Here is an 18,953-nt window from a genome sequence, read left to right as displayed (position 1 = left end):
CCGGTTCATACGAGATTTAAATTTATGAGATGCCTGTATTGAAGGATGCGGAATGGAGCATCGAGACAAACCTCACTGCTTTTTAAAAATATTATATGTAATTTGTGGTGTTTATGCATTTGAAATTTACGAATTTATCTTATTTCCTGAATGCTCGAGGGTTAAATTATTCAAGCATTTAATGTGTATCTTTCACCACGAAGCGTCGATTGCACGTTTAGTTGGAGATCCAGGTCATCAAATTATTCCTCATTGCCATTGGAATACTCTCCAATTATAGCCAGACCTTAAAATCATAACAAACAGGAGTGTACAAGTTTCTAACCCAGGCTCTTTGAGTTGCAGGCATCCGTAGGTTACAGTGACCGCTTTCCATCAGGCGGACCGTATCGTATGCTTATTTGCCACCAACGGGTTCCCTTTATCTTGCAGAATATCGATTGTCCGAAATACATTTGGCATAGCAGCTTTCGCAGAAACATTTTTACTCGAATGATACTTTTGCATAATTGTACAAATAGCATAACTGTTAGATCGCATAATATATCATTCATTTGGCAGAATTCTGGATAGCAGAATACTAATATTGTCGATTTTAATATAGCAGAATTGTATATAGTATACATTACATTTCACCGAATTAGTAATAGCATACTGTTAATATAGTCGACTTTAATTTTGCAACATTTTATGTCGCATAATACCTACTCATGTTGCTGACTGTAGTTTTATTTTGCACCGAATAGACGATCCGCCGAATTTATTTGGACATGTTGCCAGAAATGTAGATTAGGTTAGAATCCCTATCCAGACAAAATACTCGCACGATACAGAAATCTTATATGTCACAGAGTCGGTATAGGTGCGACGACGAGCGAAGTGAGGAGGAGCGTGTTAGGTTGACAGTGAGTAAACCAGAAACTCCTTTTTAATGTAAAAAATAAATAAAACATTTAAGTGACATTATTCTGCGCGTCAACATTATGCCAATGTATTATTCTGCCTAAGACAATTGTGCGAAATGACAGAATGCCAAGTCAATAGAATGCGACACAATTCTCGACAAAACAATTAATCGATTATACGACTATTATAGTATTTATCATTATGCCATTGTATTACTCTGCTTTAAATAATTCTGCAAAATGACAGCATGCCAAGAAATTTATGCAAAAAGTCATTCTGCGAAAAAAGGATTCTGCCAAGCGTTGTTATGCGAAGGTAAAATATGACAAAAAATATTATGCAAGATAATGGTAAATATGTCCGTCAGGTGCACTCACTGAACGCTACTTTGTGTTTGTTACTCCTTTAGTTATATTTCCCATACTGATGTGATTTTCTAGGAAACTGGGTCACGAACTTTTTGGCGTAAGTAAATCCTATCCAGGCCACATATATCTCTAATGTTTTCCCGAAAACCTCATATACAATCCTATTAACCCAGCTTTGATGATTCATTTGAACACAAATCACATTTTCTGAAAGTGCAATTTTTGAATCTTGAATCGGATTGATTAAGTTAAAATTCTAGTGAAATTAAATATACGCTTGAAAAATCATACTATTTAAGGGTTAAAGTTTAGTAAAACTTATTAATAATTTTCGGCTTCGTCTCAAATTGTTACCCACGCCACTCGCCTTTTGGCGCCAAATTTATATCAAACCGGTCGGTGATCAAAATTGTCTGAACCCGCGCTATAACGTCAAAGACATGTCGATTGTAATCTGGTCTCATAGAACATATCACTGTTTGGAATAAATAAATCAAGTCTCCTACACTCTACACCGGATAAATCGTTTTAAACATTACCAAAATGCCCGATAAAATTCTGTAGCACGGAACATTTGGAGCCCTGTTCTGCTTTTAAGATTTGATATAGATTTCATCTTATTTTGATACAACCTTGAGACATAGCGCACCGGTCTTCGGGTGAAATATTTACGTTGAATGGTGCTTACATAATGCCCAATGTAGGACTGCCCGAAATCGTAAGAAAATAATAAAACTACTACAAAATATGCCTATTATTTTAGGCGCGCCCTATGACATCTCTCATATTTACACAATCTCATTGAAATGTTAGCATTTGGGCAGGGATAGGAATATAACGATTCAGATAGGTCTCCATACCAACCCATAGATCCATAATATCACAAATTAATCTACTACGACATAGACTTTGATCATGAAAATTACTTACATATATCCTTATACCTACTTATAAGCTCTAATCTTGATATATCACTTGAAAAGAAAATTACTTACGTGAGGCCCCATTCTAAAAAACATTATCAAATTGTCGCAAAGAGAATCGGCCTCCTACTCGAAGTGCAGTAAGTTGTGCAAAATATCGCGAGTGCCTGCAGCTCGCTCGAAAGGAAAATTGTGTTCATGTGACATAAGTCCGAGATTCTTGGCTATCGCGCGCATAATGCGACGCGGTGCGATGGTGGCGCCATTTGCGGCGGCTGCTTGCAACTGTTGTGTCTGAGGTTACGTACGATGTTTTAGTATCTTGATGAAAATCATATTTTCTTCGTTTTCAGGTTCTTTTTGACTTAATATTTTGATAGGTCCACTAGTAATAAGGATATTAAGGATGTTCTTTCCAACTGTTAATAAATATTGGTAAATACTTTTACCGCGATTAATTGTTTTGATAATAATTGAGTTAAGTATCTAAATCACTACTCGGAATACTCGGATCAATGTACTAATTGTAATTTTGATTTTAGAAAAAATATAGGGAAGTTATGCGTCTCAATTATAACTCGTACCTATCAAACCTAAGATTAAATTAAATGTTCTCCACATGTCGAAGGTAAAAATACGTAAGTATATAATATACATATATTGTCTTGTTCAATGGTTTTAGTGTAGTAGGGTAGGTAGGCCGTTATTTGGTCAACCTTTATTGAATTAAATTGTAAATCTTTCCAATCACGGATCAATGGTGTTCCGGACATTTGGGAGGCGTGCGCGGGGCCGAAGCCAACGCGTAGAGGCCCTTTCCGACACTAATGAAATGTAAGGGGTACACCGAGCCGTTGCCCTTGCCCGTATCATGGGACACACGCAGAGGCAACACCCGTCATTATTTTTATTCAAATGTAACTTGACATATGGGTATTAATTGTAATGTATTGTATAATAATTGTAAATTTAATTGTAATTTAATGTAGAGTTTAGAGACAGAATTGATATTAATCTATACAATATAGTATTTATAATAATTGTATTAGTAAGTTACGTGACATTGTAAATTTTTAGAACACTTAAGCACTATGTTGTGAGCGTTTTGGTATCGCAAGAGTTGATATTAAATCAAAAAATCAATTGAAATGGGGCACGGAAAATAAGACGCTTATAAAATATTAGTAGGTACTGGGTGGCTAGCCGAATGGCACAATCGCTCACGAAACGCTCACGAAACGAAGCGCTAGTAGATATCTATCTCTATCGCGCTTGCGTATTGGCGCGACAGAGCCAGCGGCGTATCGCTTTCGTTTGGCGTCGGAGAAATGCCATTCGGCTACGGGGCCTGTTCTAACTGTGTTAAACATCAAAACCTGACAATGCGTGGTAGTTTTTGGCTAGTGCAAGTCGTATTTTTAGGTTAAAAGCTTTATTGACATAGATTTTTAGGCACTAGTTGATGATAACGAGGTCAATGCGCCCGCTGGACTGATGCCTAATGTTCCCGACGAGGATCTTGAAAGGTGTTCGATCTGTCCGATCATTGATCTGGATTTTTAGTCTATTCCTGGTTTGCACGATTTGTGTTTAATCTATGTGTTTAATGACAGTTTTGTGTCATGTCATCAAAGCATGAAAGGAAAAGAGTTTGATCGTTTTGTTTATTTTTTTATCGAAAATACACTTCATCATCATCATATCAGCCCTTTATAGCCCACTGCTGAGCATAGGCCTCTCTTCTAATACGCAACTTGTCCCGGTCCTGAGCTAGTCTCATCCAGTTGTGACCCGCAATTTTTCGGATGTCGTCCACCCAACGAGCTAACGGATGCCAAGCGCTTCTTACCTTAGCGTTAGTGCGTTTTCAAGTTATCCGATCCGATATCGGAAGTAGGAAGGATTTTAAAGGAAAAAATCAAAGATGGCGGCGTAAATACATATATGGGATGTCGGTCCGACATCCGATATCGGATCGGATAATGTGAAAACGCACTTAGCGTTAGGTAAAATGTTGAAAGAAAACTGGACGAAACTGGACGAATCCTATTAAAGCTTTCTTTCCCTGTAGGATTGTACGTTCCAATGTCTGTAGGTTAAAAAATAGTCCAATTCTTGCAATTATTTGACGTTGCGCGAGTTTACGTTTTGTGGACGCTGTCATGTGTCCAAAAGAGGTTCTTACAGCTCTGGGACAATATAGACTATATTAGAGCTTATACTATTACACCTCGGACACTGGCGATCAAATATATGAAGGCGCGTTCCTAGCACACATTCTAAGCTCGTGTACGTGAACGCGTACCATGCTTGTATGAGATATGACAGGTCGACTGTTCGCGTTATTGACAGGTGGTAACTGTGAGGTGACCAAGAGGGGTGGGCGGCACTTTCAGCGAGGAGCGGGAGTGGACAACTGGCCATACTGTGCGATAGTACTCTTTATTATACTGTGCTGTTACGTAAGCAGGTATCTAGTAAATATTGATCTATCTTCCATTTATTTTACTACCATCTGTTCAAACAAACTAGATAACGTAATGCGATTATGCTATAAAACTTTTTCTATGAAAGTGTTGAGAGTAAGAGTGATGTAGACAGTGCGGGCCGCGGGTGATGAAAATTATATACACGCAAGGTTCTATATACAGTTTATTTACAAGTCACAGGTTAGGCACAATTCACAATATATATTTACACAGATTTACAATATGGAATAACTTTTTGCAAGACGAAAACTAAACAAAAATCAACATAAAGTGCTGCGTAGCAGTATATCGCTAGAGAAGAATTTTGACAACTACAAAACAAAAGAAAAACTATAATCGGCCGCCGCGCACACGGCCAGTGCGCGCGCTGCCGACGAACCTCCCTGGTGCTTGGCAGACCAAGGAGGCCGACGCTGAGCCTGTCGCTTACACATCCCACCCCAGTGCTGGCTCAGCACTCATTACCTACTGGGATTCGTGCAACACGTGTTGCGGAACGCCTCAACAAACCCGATTTCGTCTAGCTCAACCATGCGCACACGACCGTCTGCTCCCGGGAACACTTGACTTACCACTTAATATAGGTGAGCTGGACGACGTGCCGAGGAGAAAATGATTTGGCGTCAAAGCCTCATCACTTCCAGGTTCAACAGGGACGTGAGTCAAGGGCCTACAGTTCACAATATTCTCTGCCTCGGCTATAAGAGTGCTCAAAGTTTCATCTTTAGGCGCTCTTTCCCTTAAAATAACCTTTAGTGAAGTATTTCCACTGCGCGCCAATCTTTCCCGTGTCCCACCCCAATGGGGACTAGCGGATGGAATAAATATGCACCGGATTCCATTCTTCGCAGCTTCTCTCTTCAAGACATCGTCATCTAATTCTTGTTTGGCTATCTTCAACTTCGAATTAGCGCCCCGCACATTAGGATCAGAGTATAAACATCGCGGCCAACCTCTTCGAGCTGCCATCCGTTGAAGAACCATTATCCGTTCAAAGCTCTCGGGTAAGTTACAACTGTCGTTCTTACAAGGTAATCCTACTTGCCACTTACCGTTGATGAGCGTCGCAGTTTGCTCAAGCTTTGCCTGGGCGGCCACGTCGTCGCTGTTCTGCCCTAGCTTACCTGCTACACCCATGGCCTCTATACTAAAAGAGCGCCTCACCATCTCGTGCAACTCGTGGAGGCCGAGTTTCGATTCAGCCACAGGTGCACTGGTCAAGAGCAGCGTCGTGTGTACATGCGATGTTGAGCTTTTTACACGTGGGACCCGCACTGGACCATGGACAGCCCAGCCTAGGGGTGTTCGGGTAGCTAACGGCTCATTACGTTTTCCTACACACACCTCTAAAGGAATAAACAGGTGACAGTTATCTTGCCCTATCAATACTTGGGGCTTCAAATCAACAGCATGTGACAACTTATTTTTAAGTGACTTTAGGTGTGAATACTTATCAAAGTCTATATGGGATACATTTTGTTGTGGTAAGTCTAAATCTAATACACCACGGGCCTTAATGCTATGCACTTCACCATTTTCACTTGATATATTAATATCGAACACTGTAGCGTCATGCACTGAGTCGTCACCTTTCCACGCACCGCGTACGAGCATTGACTCGCGGCGGCCGCGCAGCCCGGCGCGGTCGGCGAGCTCGCGACTGACCATCGTCACTGAAGATCCGTCATCAATGAAGGCATTCACATTGAAAACGCCTTTAGGACCGTGAAACTGTATCGGAACTACCTTTAAAAACACTGTGGCCGTCTTCACGTGGTTCACGGTCTCTTCGGTGGGTGTAGCAGCCGACGTCGTCGTTGAAGTTGCCGTCGACTCCGTGCTTGGCGGAGTATCGCTGTTGCGCCCAATAAAATGCAGCAACCGATGATGTTCGCCGCCACAGTTGTCTACGTCACATACAGGAGCGGAGCAGGATTCGGCCCCGTGACAAGCTATCAAACATTTGAAGCAAACATTGTTACGTTTCACACATCGCCAGCGATCCTTACGAAGCGCCTTCATGAATTTCTTACACTCGGTCAGATTATGTGCCATTTTGTGACAATAGTGACAGTTTACGCTAGCCACCCGGCTGTCCGATTGCACTAGTACAGCTTGCGGCCGAGGAACATGTTTAGTACTATTGTGTTGCGTAGTATTCATAGTGCACATTAAACTTGCGTTCGCCGTGGCCGATATTTTTTATGGCGGTACCTGTCGGGGTCGGGGCGAACGAACTTTATCATAATTCATATGTCCACATTAGAGATCGAAATAGATTTTTTCTACTTGTCGATTGTAATCTGTCAATTAGGACACCACAGACTAAACTATAAGTGCTAACTTTTCAGTGTTGGATACTCTATGGCAGTTCCGACTCAATTATAATAAGCTCATTATAGTTGACTTTAGTTAACTGAAATAATTTCAAAAATAGAACTTCATACAATTTCTATACTAATTTGCGATACCTGGCAAATTTTCCTGCATCTGAAACACATTTTTTTTATCTGTCGCGTTATCGGCCAATCAGAGACGGTTATTACAAACAATTGGTTGCTAGGTAATTCGATGTTGATACAACGGTGAACGACTCTATTAACATTAATTTTAACTTGCATGAATGATGATATTTCCGTCCATTGATGATGAAGATGATGACTCGTAGAAAAAATATTGTATACAATAGTGATATAATTAAGCTTTTCACTCTCGTACCGTACTATTAGGCCACTCAGCAAGCTTCGTGGCCTAAACATGCTACTCGACTGAAAAGCTTTGTATTATATCACGATTGTATAAAATACTATTGTTTTCGAGCTCATATCGACATACATATTTATAGTAGTGGTACATATTTATATGTCACTAGTTAATATTAACACATACATACATATACTCACGCCTGTATCCCATAAAGGGGTAGGCAGAGCACATGAACTACTAAGTTTCAGCGCCACTCTTGACAAAAAGGGGTTGAAAGAAATCCAAATTGAGACATTGCAGTGACAGGTTGCCAGCCTCTCGCCTCCGCCACAATTTAACCCAATATCCCACAGTCGACTTCACGACACCCACGGGAAGAAAGGGGGTGGTAAAATTCTTAACCCGTCACCACCAATATAATAAACAAGTGCGATTTCATAATAAAAAGGCACACGTGTATATTTTTGTTCACTTATACTTATGAGCCAAAAAACGGTTTAATAAAATCCATGTTAACACCAAAATAAAAAAATGAGTATGTTTTCATCATAGGTCATTTTCATTATTTCTTACAAATAGATATGTCATCGAGGATGTTGTTATACATTTTCTGTTAGAGATGTTCCGTACGCAGCATTTTAAACACAAACCCCTATTGATAACGCTTTTTTGAAACATTGTTTCTTGTTTGTTCACAGGATGGCGACAAACGGGGAGTCCGCGACAACTGAAGTCACTGTAAGTTTTCCGTCACAATATTATCTTATGTATAAAATGGACGGTTAACCCACCATTTTATATGGAATTTCACAGTTGAGAGCCCACTAACCCGGAGTTAAGTGGTTGGTGCAAGTGGGCCTTAAACGAACGAGTCCATATTTATAAATATTTAAAAAAGTTTCATTTGTATGTATGAAGTGCTCTAAAGGGCCTTCCAGATTACGAATTTTCCGGTCGATCTCAGTTTGTCTAATAACGTCATCCTACGATGGAGTAATCTGTGGACTCCTTTACATTTAAGTAAAACATTGTTTACAGTTTATACCTTAGTTATAACTACTCAATGCATGCTAATCTCATCGTTATTCTATATCAAACATGGGACACATTATAAATACCTAACACGACATATTATTCATATTATTATGTATTTTTATACAATTTTTATAAAAACTCCTAACAAGGAAAACTTCGTCGACAAATTCTCGAGTATATCAAAAGGAAGTAAACAACTTGAAAACGTCAAAAGCATATTAAATGCCACTATGATAAACTGTTTTCAATTTCCACCATCGCCAAAGGACAAATCAAAAGAACAACAAATCCACCCTTTTAGGCCTTTCTGAGAGTTCTTAGAAATTATTAAAGACTTCAAGCAAGTCTGGGCCCACGCCTTGAGAATCTACTAATGGTGTCAGACTTGTCGACTCACTCGTTTATAGTTAGAGTGACGGAGATCGGGATAGATGAACCTATCTAAATACGATGCTATGGAATGTTACCAATTTTATTGTACTGAATTGGCTATAGGCCCAGCGCACAAAATTATATATGTTGAATAGGCCATAACCATTTAAAATTTACCTCGATCGTCATCGTCAGTTACATTTTAACTCAACCACAGTACCTAAGTATAATAAAGAGCACTATCGTAACTCAACGTGTACAGCTTACTTTACTTATAAATAAATCTATTCACACCATTTCAATTACTCGTACTTCTTTAATTTCAGTCATGAAAAACTTGAAAGGTCTCGTTTCTTTCAATGACCTATTAGAATGGAGACGAAAATCTCATATTGGATTTTAGTAATATAAAGGACTTAATATTGTCCCGGATTTGTAAGTTCACATTTTTGACACATTTGTTTTGAAGTATGTTGCGATGTGGCTAAGACGTATCGTTTGCCAAATCTAACGATTAATTTCGAATTGGTTGAATCGATTAGGCCCTATTGTACAAGGAGGCGCTTAAACAAATGTACGATTTCTATCAACTTACTGAAATGTCATTTGAATCGAAATGAGAGACTGCCACAGCACTAGTTTAAAAATAAAAATGAATGATAAATGTCATAATAAGTAAATCCTGAGTGATAAATTAATATCGTAAAATACTCACTAACGAAGATCCGCAAAAATGTAACATGTGCTAGATTATGTTTAAAGTAAGCGAAATATTGTTTTTAAGTAAAAAGTGTTATAAATCTGGGACAATAGTTACATTATCTATTTACTTTTCATTATGGCACTGAAAGTTATGACATATCAGACAATAAATACTTAGGCATATTACGTAAAATATTATTGCGAATTCTTACACTGTTTAGGTACATTCTCACTCGTGTAGTGTGCTACTTCATAATGTTAATATTATTGGCAAATGTAATAAATAGGTACTGAAAGTGTCTTAAAAAACGGAAACAATTAAAAATAAATGAGCACGTTATTCTAGCGCGCATTGGCCAATCAACAATTATTGTTTTAATTCGTAGTGGAGTAAAGTAACGTCCATTAAACTAATTGTTTCGTAAATATTTATTGTTTACTATGTTTAGCGATAAACTGTGCGGCTTTTAAATCAGACTTCATTTCATATTCATATTCATTTATTGATAATAATTTATTTAATATTGTCTTCGGTTACCGCGATAGTTACTCATGAAATAAAACTAATAATGAAACAAGCACGACGAAGACTGTGAGACATTTGTGTTGTATGGTGTTGGACATTTGCAGTTTGTTTTTGTCAATTTTGTGTAGATTAATTGTTTTTTAACATAGTAATGGTAAATTTTTTGAATATTGTATAACTAGCTTTATTAATAGTGTGTGAACCTGCCTTAAAAATCTATATTATTTGTGGTCATGGTTCGTTAATATTTCTTGTATGTGGGTAGCTTTTGCACATTGTAATTTTTCCTCAGTCACCCGTTGACCACGAATGCTGTAAAGTGTTCGAAACGTCGGGATGTAAATTCATTATACGCGATTTAATCCGTTTCCATAGTTTTATTTCATGAATAATTTATTTAATTAATTTACATGATATTTTTTAAATAAATTATACATTTATATTTTGTGGGCTGCAAGATACAGGCCTAGCCTAGTTTGGAGCCCACCGGACATTGCCTGTGTGATATGTAAAACTTTGTATTTTTAATGGATAAATTTACTTACTTACATTAGTTCGAAGACCGGATTGATCGCATCCACAAAATAAAATATTTATGAGTACCATAATTATACTTGTCAATATTTTCATCTACCTTGTTCTTTGATGAAACTGGAAAATCCTGATACTGAAACTGCAATGGAAAATATTTAAATTATATTAAACCAACCATAATACTCTCGAACCAATGTTTATTTACAACAAGTTATTTTAATAAATGTCGTCAAAAAAATTCTGCCATTCCAACACTAATAAAAAACAATACTTTCTAATTGTTTGTTTTATTAACCACACAAACCTATAAAATTACAGTTTTACACCGCAGTGTATTTAAAGAATAAACATTTTATTACATTACACGACTATTTAATTGCAACATGATACTCGTGCAGTCTCAATAGCCTTTAATCAAACATTAAATGTGCAATGAATCTAGGAAACATCGAATCAGATGTTTGGTGGAGAGCCAAGAGTAACAGTGGGGCCGCCGCTGTTCGCACTAAATCTTACTCGCCGCTTTTAACACATTTCTCCCTCCTAGAAGGTGGGTGAACCTGACAAGTCTAGATAATTTCAGCATTAAGAATCCTGTTTAATTCTTGGCTCTACGAAAGTATCACATCGAGTTGGACGGCCCCTGACAAACTTATACTTCCACAATTATTATCTACGCATTAAATATTTCAAATCTTGACAAATTAAAAACGTTATTTCCTTAGTGATGGCGATTAATTAAATCCAAAAACGAAACGCTATTTAAGTCGTATCGAATACGACCGACCTTCTAAAGACTGAATGCGTACAAAAATAACTCGCGCGTACGGCACAGTACGTTTTCACTTTTATTGTAGCAGAACTCGGTGATAAGGCGACAGATGGGACAGAAGTGAATGGAGCCGCAGAAATGCATAAACAATATTCGTGAAGTCGGAAGTATCGGCCGTTGTTGTGACGATTCGGCCAAGACAAATTGTAGACGAGGCGTCCATTAATATTGGGGCCGCGACCAAAATACATGGCGGGTCCGCGCAGACGGCAGTAGGCGGCCATCGGCGCACGCGCCGCCTCGCGCCTCCCGGATTCAAACGTACCGGCCCGTTTACAACTCCGCGCTAAAATTAACCGCTCGCCGCATTCATATCTGCATGTTCTCTGTTCCGCCTCGAATATACGCGACCTGTCACATAAACCCACCATGTGAAAAGCGATACTAGTGCCACAGTGTCAGACGTGAACCGCGGGCAAACCGCCCGCCCCCTGCACACAGGAAGTAAATATAATATCGTGCGGTTAGCATCGGACCTCGTGAGTAACTCATATCTATTTTCTACTGTTTTGTCAATTTGCCAAATCGAACTATTGTATACGTCCGTTCGATGCCTCGGGCATTTTTACTGGAATATTTATACTGGCCATAAACTGTGCAATAAACGTAAATTCGATTGTAATTTGGGAAAACTTATTTCAGCGATATGAATCCGCCGTCGGCGTTGCACGGCGCGATGGGCCAGGAGAGAAAGCCTTTCTCTTACCTGCCGGGAGGCCTGGACCTCTCGCAGATCAAATCCGAGCGTATGGCGCAGAGGTTGATGAGGAACGCCATGAACCAGGGTGTTCCCGAAGTGCCGGTCAATCAGATACAGTCGCCGCCGACTCCGTCCACTCCAGTGGCTGTACCGAACTTCAGTTGCTTGCCGGTTCAAGTGTTGCCAGCCGGCTTTACGTTGCCGGCCAACCCTAAATCTCTACTGAGGTCGAGAAGTAACCCCAGCCGCGAATCTCAAAAAGCGCCACAGGCGCCGCAGTTCATGAACCCACAACCCGTACCGCAAGTTCAGAACAACATAAACAAAACTGCGCCGCAGCTTTCCCAAACAAACACATTCAACAACAGACCTGTATCGATGTTTGACTATGGTTATTCGCCAAATAATAGCACAGCGAGAACGAGCTACGGCAGTGATGGGTATACGGCGCCAGCATTGCCAGAAATCTGTTTTGAGGCGGAATATTTTACTACAACACCTAATTTGCCTCATAAAACTGAGGAAAATAACAACTTTTCGCAACCCTTACAGTCTCAACTAACTATGAAATTAAATGACCCGATAAAGGAAACGAAAATTCAACCCAAAGAAAACTTACTGGATTCAAATGCTAATGTTACATGTGAATATCTCGGAGATAAAAACGTACCTTCAAATAAAAACGAAGAATACTGTAAAACGCCTATGTTACCAGAAATTAGTAATGCAACAGATTTAAGTATTGAACCGATATCATTAGATACTAGTGTAACAGCAAGAAGTCCGTTGACAATAAATAGTGAGAATACATCCCAAACAAAAACATTAGAAAATATGTTTGACGATAAGGATGAAAATAACGAATCAGATGTTATTGTGCAAGTACCTGATAATGAAGTGACTATAAAAGTATACGATTCCTTAGAAACTAAACCTGTTGCGGATCTGTCGGACATCAGTGACGATCAGGTTGATGTAAAATTACTGTATACATATTACATTTATATATATTTATGTGTTTATCTAATCTGCTATGCGTATTTAGTATACAATGTTAAAGATTTATAGAAGTCTTAACAACATGTCGTTTAAATTGAACTTGTCGTTAAGAAATATAGTGAGTTCATGTTGTTTACTTTACATAAATACAATACTTGGTATTTTTTGGCATCTTTTTCCACACTTTTGGCAAAATTGTCATTTTTGAGTCAAATAAATAATATACAGTATAGCAAATCATTTCATAATTATAAAAAACTTAAAAATATCTTTATTACATTGAAGTAACTTAATAACTATTTTTATGTTTCAGAAACAAGTGAAAGTGGTCAAAAAGCAAGTGAAAAAGGAAAGAAAAGTTGAAGAGTCAACAACTAATGCTGAAGAACAAAATGGAAATCAAAATAGTGATGCCGAGGCAGAGTTGACCGTTAAGTTGCCGGCAAAAAAATCAGGCACCAAAGTTGAAACAAGAGTTGAAGTTTCGAAAAAAAGTTTACCAGATGGCTCAATAGAAGAAATAACTAAAACAATTACCAAAACTACTACAGATGGCAAGACATCCATCAAAACTAAAACCGAAACTAGAATTATTCCTAAAGAAGAACATTCTGAGGAAGAAGTTGAAGAAGAGGCGGAAGAAGAAGCGGAAGAAGAAGTAGAAGAAAGGAAACCTGCTGTTGTCAAAGAAAATGGTCACAAAGAAGTTACTGTTAACAAAACAGAAAGCACAGTAACTACAACAACGAAAAAAGTAGTAGAAGTGCAATCCAATGACCAGGAAGAGGAGGAAGAAGAGGAAGAGGAGGAAGTCGTTGAACCTGTTAAAGAGACTAAAGTGGTTGTGAAAACGGCTGAAAAAGTTCAACTAAAACAAGAAGCGGTCAAACAAGAAGAAGAAGATGAAGAAGAAGAAGACGTGACAGAAGAAGAAGTTGTTGTCGCAAAGACACCAGTTTCAGCTCCCGAAGTAAAATCCGAACCTAAGCAGGAAGAACAAGAAGAGGACGAGGAAGAGGAGGAAGAAGAAGAGGCGGTTGTTGTAAAAAAACCTGAACCCACAGAAAGCAAACAAGTAGAAGTTACAAAGAAAACAGAAGAAGAGGAAGAAGAAGAAGCAGAGGAAGAGGAAGAATATGAAGAAGCCGAGGAAGATGTAAAAGCAGATGCTAAGAAACCGGCACCAAAACCGGAGCCGGAACCAGAATCTAAGCCTAAAGAAGAAGATGAAGAATCTGAATATACAGAAGAAGAAATAGAATCAGAGCCAGAGGAGGCACCTAAACCAACTCCAGTTGAAAAACAAGAACCTAAACCTGAACCACAACCAGAGCCCAAAGAAGAAAAGCCAGAACCTAAAGAAGTAAAACCCGAGGAACCAGCTCAGGCCGCACCGCAACCAGAGCGAAAAGTGCCACTGAGGGAACCATCAATCCCGCTTGAAAAGGTGGAAGATGTCGAAATTAAACCAATAGGTGAGGCACAAACAGTGTCAAGAACTCACACTGAAAATACCGAAATTATCAAAAACACTACAGCACCTGCTGGTTCATTGAGTACTCAAACAGAATATAATAGAGTTGAAAATATTGTCACCGTCAACCGCACAACTAAGACGTTAGACAAAGCTTATGAACAAATAACCCAATCCGGGCCTCCCACAATGAAAACTTACTTTGCGCCCAATCGTGACCGAGTTTCTATTTCTCCGTCGAAACCTTACCAACCCACCTACACTCCTGAACCACCGAAAACAGAGAGACGACACAGCTTGCTGTTAGAAAGGCTAAGCACAGAACGCCAGATGCCAGGCTCAGAAATATATCAAAACAACTACAACAGCCAGTATAGCAATCAATCGATCAATCAATCTTATGACCAACAAAACAGGTGGGCTCAAGAACCTCAATCGGAAGTTGTCAATGTCAGCAATGTTAAACCGAGTAAAATCTCCAATTCACAGTGGTACCAGCAGAACAGAAGTGAGAATGTTCTCTATAATAATGTGACGCCCACCTCTGCCCCTCCCGCCAGCCAGCTGTGGAGCCAGCAGCAACCTCAGCCTCAGCCTCAGCCCCAGCATCAGCCTCAGCCACAATACCAGCCCTCTTACACTCAAAGTACCCAAGACTACTCCAAAGTGTCAAACACTTACCAACAAAGCAGTTATCCGTCCTACACACCTCAGCCATCAAACTGGGGCAATAACAACCTTAGCTCCGTTGATACTGTCCCAACAATAAACGTTCAACCGAATCAATCATACTCATCGTACGATACTCAAAACTACCAGAAGTCTTCACAGCAGTATTCTTCTTCATACGTCCCTCCTCCATGGGAACAGGACCCCAATTACGTAGCTCCTGCTACGGCGAGCTTCTACCAGCCGAGAGCAGATGCGCCGCAACCACCGCCCGCAACAAGCACGTTTAGCCCCAACACACATCCGGGATGGACACCGGCTAAATCCAAATTCTCCAAGCCCCCTCCTAAAGCCTACGTGCCACCGGCGCCAAATCAGTCGTTTGTTAAAAACGTAAATGTCACAGAACCTCCTCCACAACCCGGCCGCAAAACGTATTATAGCGAATATGAAAGACGTTACATCACCGTTCCAGAATCTAACTACGTACCCGGCGAGAGTAAATACCAAGCTCAACCCGACCCGTCTCCACAGTATTATTACGATAACAACGATCAGCCGGCCGAGCCGGTGGAGCCGCAGTGGCGCAAGGAGCTCAGAGAATTTACAGAGAAGACTTCTCAGACTCAATACCAGACGCAGCAAACGTCCGTGAACCCGCCGTGGGAATCCGAGCCCAACTACGCCAAGCCCGCTACCCCGAGCGCGAAGTTTACGTCGACGCCATCCTGGAGCCAGACCCTTCGGCCGCAGTCGTGGCGCGAAAGGAGTTTCGAATCTGAATTGGTATCTGAATCTCAGGAATGGGCAAAGAGCAATACTTTGGGTAGAAACAGGCCAGTGAGTTCGTACGTGAAGAGCGCGGAGGCGCCGGCGCCGGAGAGGGCGCGCGGCGTGTCGGTGGACCGCTTCAACCCCAACAGCTACAGCGGGCCGATCCTGTCCGAGCACCAGCCCGTGCAGGGCCAGACCCTCACGCCGGCCAACGCTCCCCACTCCAAGGGTTACCACAACCCCAATGTGCCTGCTTACCACGCACGTGCCTCAGCTGAACCTAGGTGAGTTTTATTTATCTTTTGTTGTGTTTTGTTAATGTGATGAAGTGACGTATGTACATAGTAAATCAATGGCATTTTCGATAAAGTTTGTCCGGACTCCGGAAACAAGAGTTGTGAAATGCAAGAGTGCCCATACACTATACATTCTATAACTCTCTCCACACAGACTCAAATTAATACATTTTAATAAGCAGATTTATGTTCTATTCAAAAACCATAAGTACTTTATTTTCATTTTAATAATAAAACTACCGTGAGACACTGACATAATATTAAAAATGGACATAGAGCGAAACATGTCGAGCGATCTGCGACAATTTTACGCGAGTTACCTTTTTCATCTCAATTGTCGATTTCCTACACACTATTGTTTAATGAAGTCTACTGCTTTGACTTTTATAGTTAATAATATAATATTTTGTGGATTCTTCAAGGGTAGATAGGTAGATTAGATTATTTATTACGGATTGAAATAAATGATTATTTATTTGTACGTTCGCGTTACAGAGAGCAGCACTACCACCACCCCCGCACCTACGGCCTGGACTCCCGCGCCAGCCCGCTACAGTCGCGCTCCTTCAAATACCTGCAGTGGATCACGGGCACCGAGGAATAGGCCCTAATCTTAAGTCTGTAACATAAATGCACATAATACGCGACCACCTGGCACATTTCGTAAATACTTGAAAACATTTGCTGCGTTGCGAAAGCAATGCATTCAAATTGGGAGTTCGTTACGAAATATGCCATGTGCTATAGTTTAATGTAAGATGTACAAATCGAAACGACCGATGGTGTAAATTTAGATATAAGGTAGCCTCTGTTAGACTTCTTATCTGTAACTCGCTATTTATTAATTTTCTCTTCTTTCACAATAATGTATACGGTTTCAATATATACGTAAGGCGTGCCTTCCATGTTTAATTAATCGTTACATGTACAGGTTTCGTATTTATTACTATCGCTTCCAATTATCGTGGGTTATTTAATATTCTGAATTATTTCAAAAGTATTAATTCGAAGAATGACAAGTAAGACAACTACTCTCGGTAGTTAATTTATGTACTTAAAATCGTTTTAAGACTACCGGGTTGAGTAGTACTTTCCTTTTCCTAATCAAATGTGTATAGAAATCAACTGTAGTGTGAGCAGGATCGATAATAGGAAGTGTGTTTATAGTTGATCTAATCTGTGCTATACGCCATGTGATACGTGTCCTCGCTAACGTAGACTAGCCTCTCGCTAGTTAGCTAACTCCTCTTATCTTACCTTATTGTAACTACGAATGCATTTCAGCTTCATTTTCAACTAATTTACTTCGATTAGGCAGGTTTTTTATACTATTTAAAAATAAATGTCGTTTCTTCGGATGGATTTTGGATCCGTCACAATACTCGTGTATCTATCATGTCTCAATGTGATATTTAAATGACTGTTAACATAATCATGTATTTTTGGATGATGTTGCGTTACTTGCGTTTTACATTTCCCAAATATAATTTAGAAATTTAGTAAGAAATTCTATAAATGTTATTACCTGCTTATCTTCTGGAGTTCTAACAAAATTTCCCTGTCGATTCAGTTACAAATGTCGGGTGAAATCCTTACATATAGATTTTAAAGTGAATTCCGGGATTCTTCCGTAGAAACGACGGTTAGGACTTAAATAATGGATATGGGGGCACGGAAGTGAACCCCGACCAGTTTTATTCTTCTCTCCTCATCGGTAGATGGCGTTAGGTTGTATACTTGTGACTTTCCATTTTTATTTTTAGAGAAAAATGGCTAAGCACATTTGTACCCGTACTAAGTAATTTATTTTATATACCTACTGACAATTTATTTAATTCATAGATCACGAACTCAAGATGTGTATTTAATATCCTTTTTGGTTTAGATATAAAGTGCATGGTCCATTAAATAGTAACAACATATCGTCCTTTATTTGATTACGTTATTTGTGAGGTTATTGTTGAGTTTTATTTAATAAAATATAAACAATTAATATATATTTATATTTATTTATTACACACCCCTTTATTAATTGACCATAGTTACTAAGTGAATACATATGGTACAGGTTTATCGTCGATGTCCACTTAGCGTGGACAGACCCAATTTATCCATAAATACAAGTGCATGGGTAAAACGAAGTCCCTTTATCCATACCTCTCTAGATGTAAGTGGGTAAAGGTATGTCCCTTTATATAAGGTGTTACCAAATTAGTCACGGATATTTTTACGGCTGATAGTACTCGATCCTGGAGTATATTTTTGTATGAAACATCATAGGTTTTATTCCGTTTTTTTTTTTTGGAGAAAACTAGGAAACAAAGCAACGTTAAAACACCCTGTTAGTGTGATCATTTAATGAAAACTCATTGAACAGGTGTTAACTGTAACTGGCAAGTATTTCCGCTGAACCACAATGACATTTAATACATAGTTGTTGACATTGAGTGACATGAAAGATAGTGTTAAACGTCTTGTCAGGTTAATAGTTATTTGTTTTACAAGGGGGCAAAGTTGTGGTTCAAAAAGTGGAATCTTGAGCGTTGCGAGGGTTTCAAGGCACGAAGGTTAAACAAACTTTGCCGCCGAGTGAAACACAAAATTTTTCACCACACGAACAAAATACTGACTATAAAACATCAAACTAA

General features: G+C 39.3%; 1 protein-coding gene across 3 annotated transcripts in view; it reads left to right on the top strand.

Moving 5' to 3' along the window:
- The window catches only part of LOC125233229 (RNA polymerase II degradation factor 1-like), a 36,745-nt gene extending 18,441 nt beyond the window's left edge, over positions 1 to 18,304 (top strand). The window contains exons 1-4 of one of the 3 annotated variants that reach the window (XM_048139189.1): positions 11,437 to 11,872; positions 12,036 to 13,068; positions 13,406 to 16,293; positions 16,801 to 18,304. In XM_048139189.1, the coding sequence (XP_047995146.1) occupies positions 12,040 to 13,068; positions 13,406 to 16,293; positions 16,801 to 16,909 (4,026 nt within the window). In that variant the 5' untranslated portion in view covers positions 11,437 to 11,872; positions 12,036 to 12,039 and the 3' untranslated portion in view covers positions 16,910 to 18,304. Of the gene's footprint in view, positions 1 to 8,090; positions 8,131 to 11,436; positions 11,873 to 12,035; positions 13,069 to 13,405; positions 16,294 to 16,800 lie in introns of those variants that run through there. The other 2 variants (XM_048139269.1, XM_048139345.1) reach the window with 2 other exon arrangements.
- The last annotated feature ends 649 nt before the right edge of the window (positions 18,305 to 18,953 follow it).

The sequence above is a fragment of the Leguminivora glycinivorella genome, chromosome 1 (genome assembly GCF_023078275.1).
Source record: "Leguminivora glycinivorella isolate SPB_JAAS2020 chromosome 1, LegGlyc_1.1, whole genome shotgun sequence".
Classification (NCBI taxonomy): domain Eukaryota; kingdom Metazoa; phylum Arthropoda; class Insecta; order Lepidoptera; family Tortricidae; genus Leguminivora; species Leguminivora glycinivorella.
The sequence above is the reverse complement of the archived record's forward strand: the minus strand, read 5'-3'. Positions and strand labels throughout refer to the sequence as shown.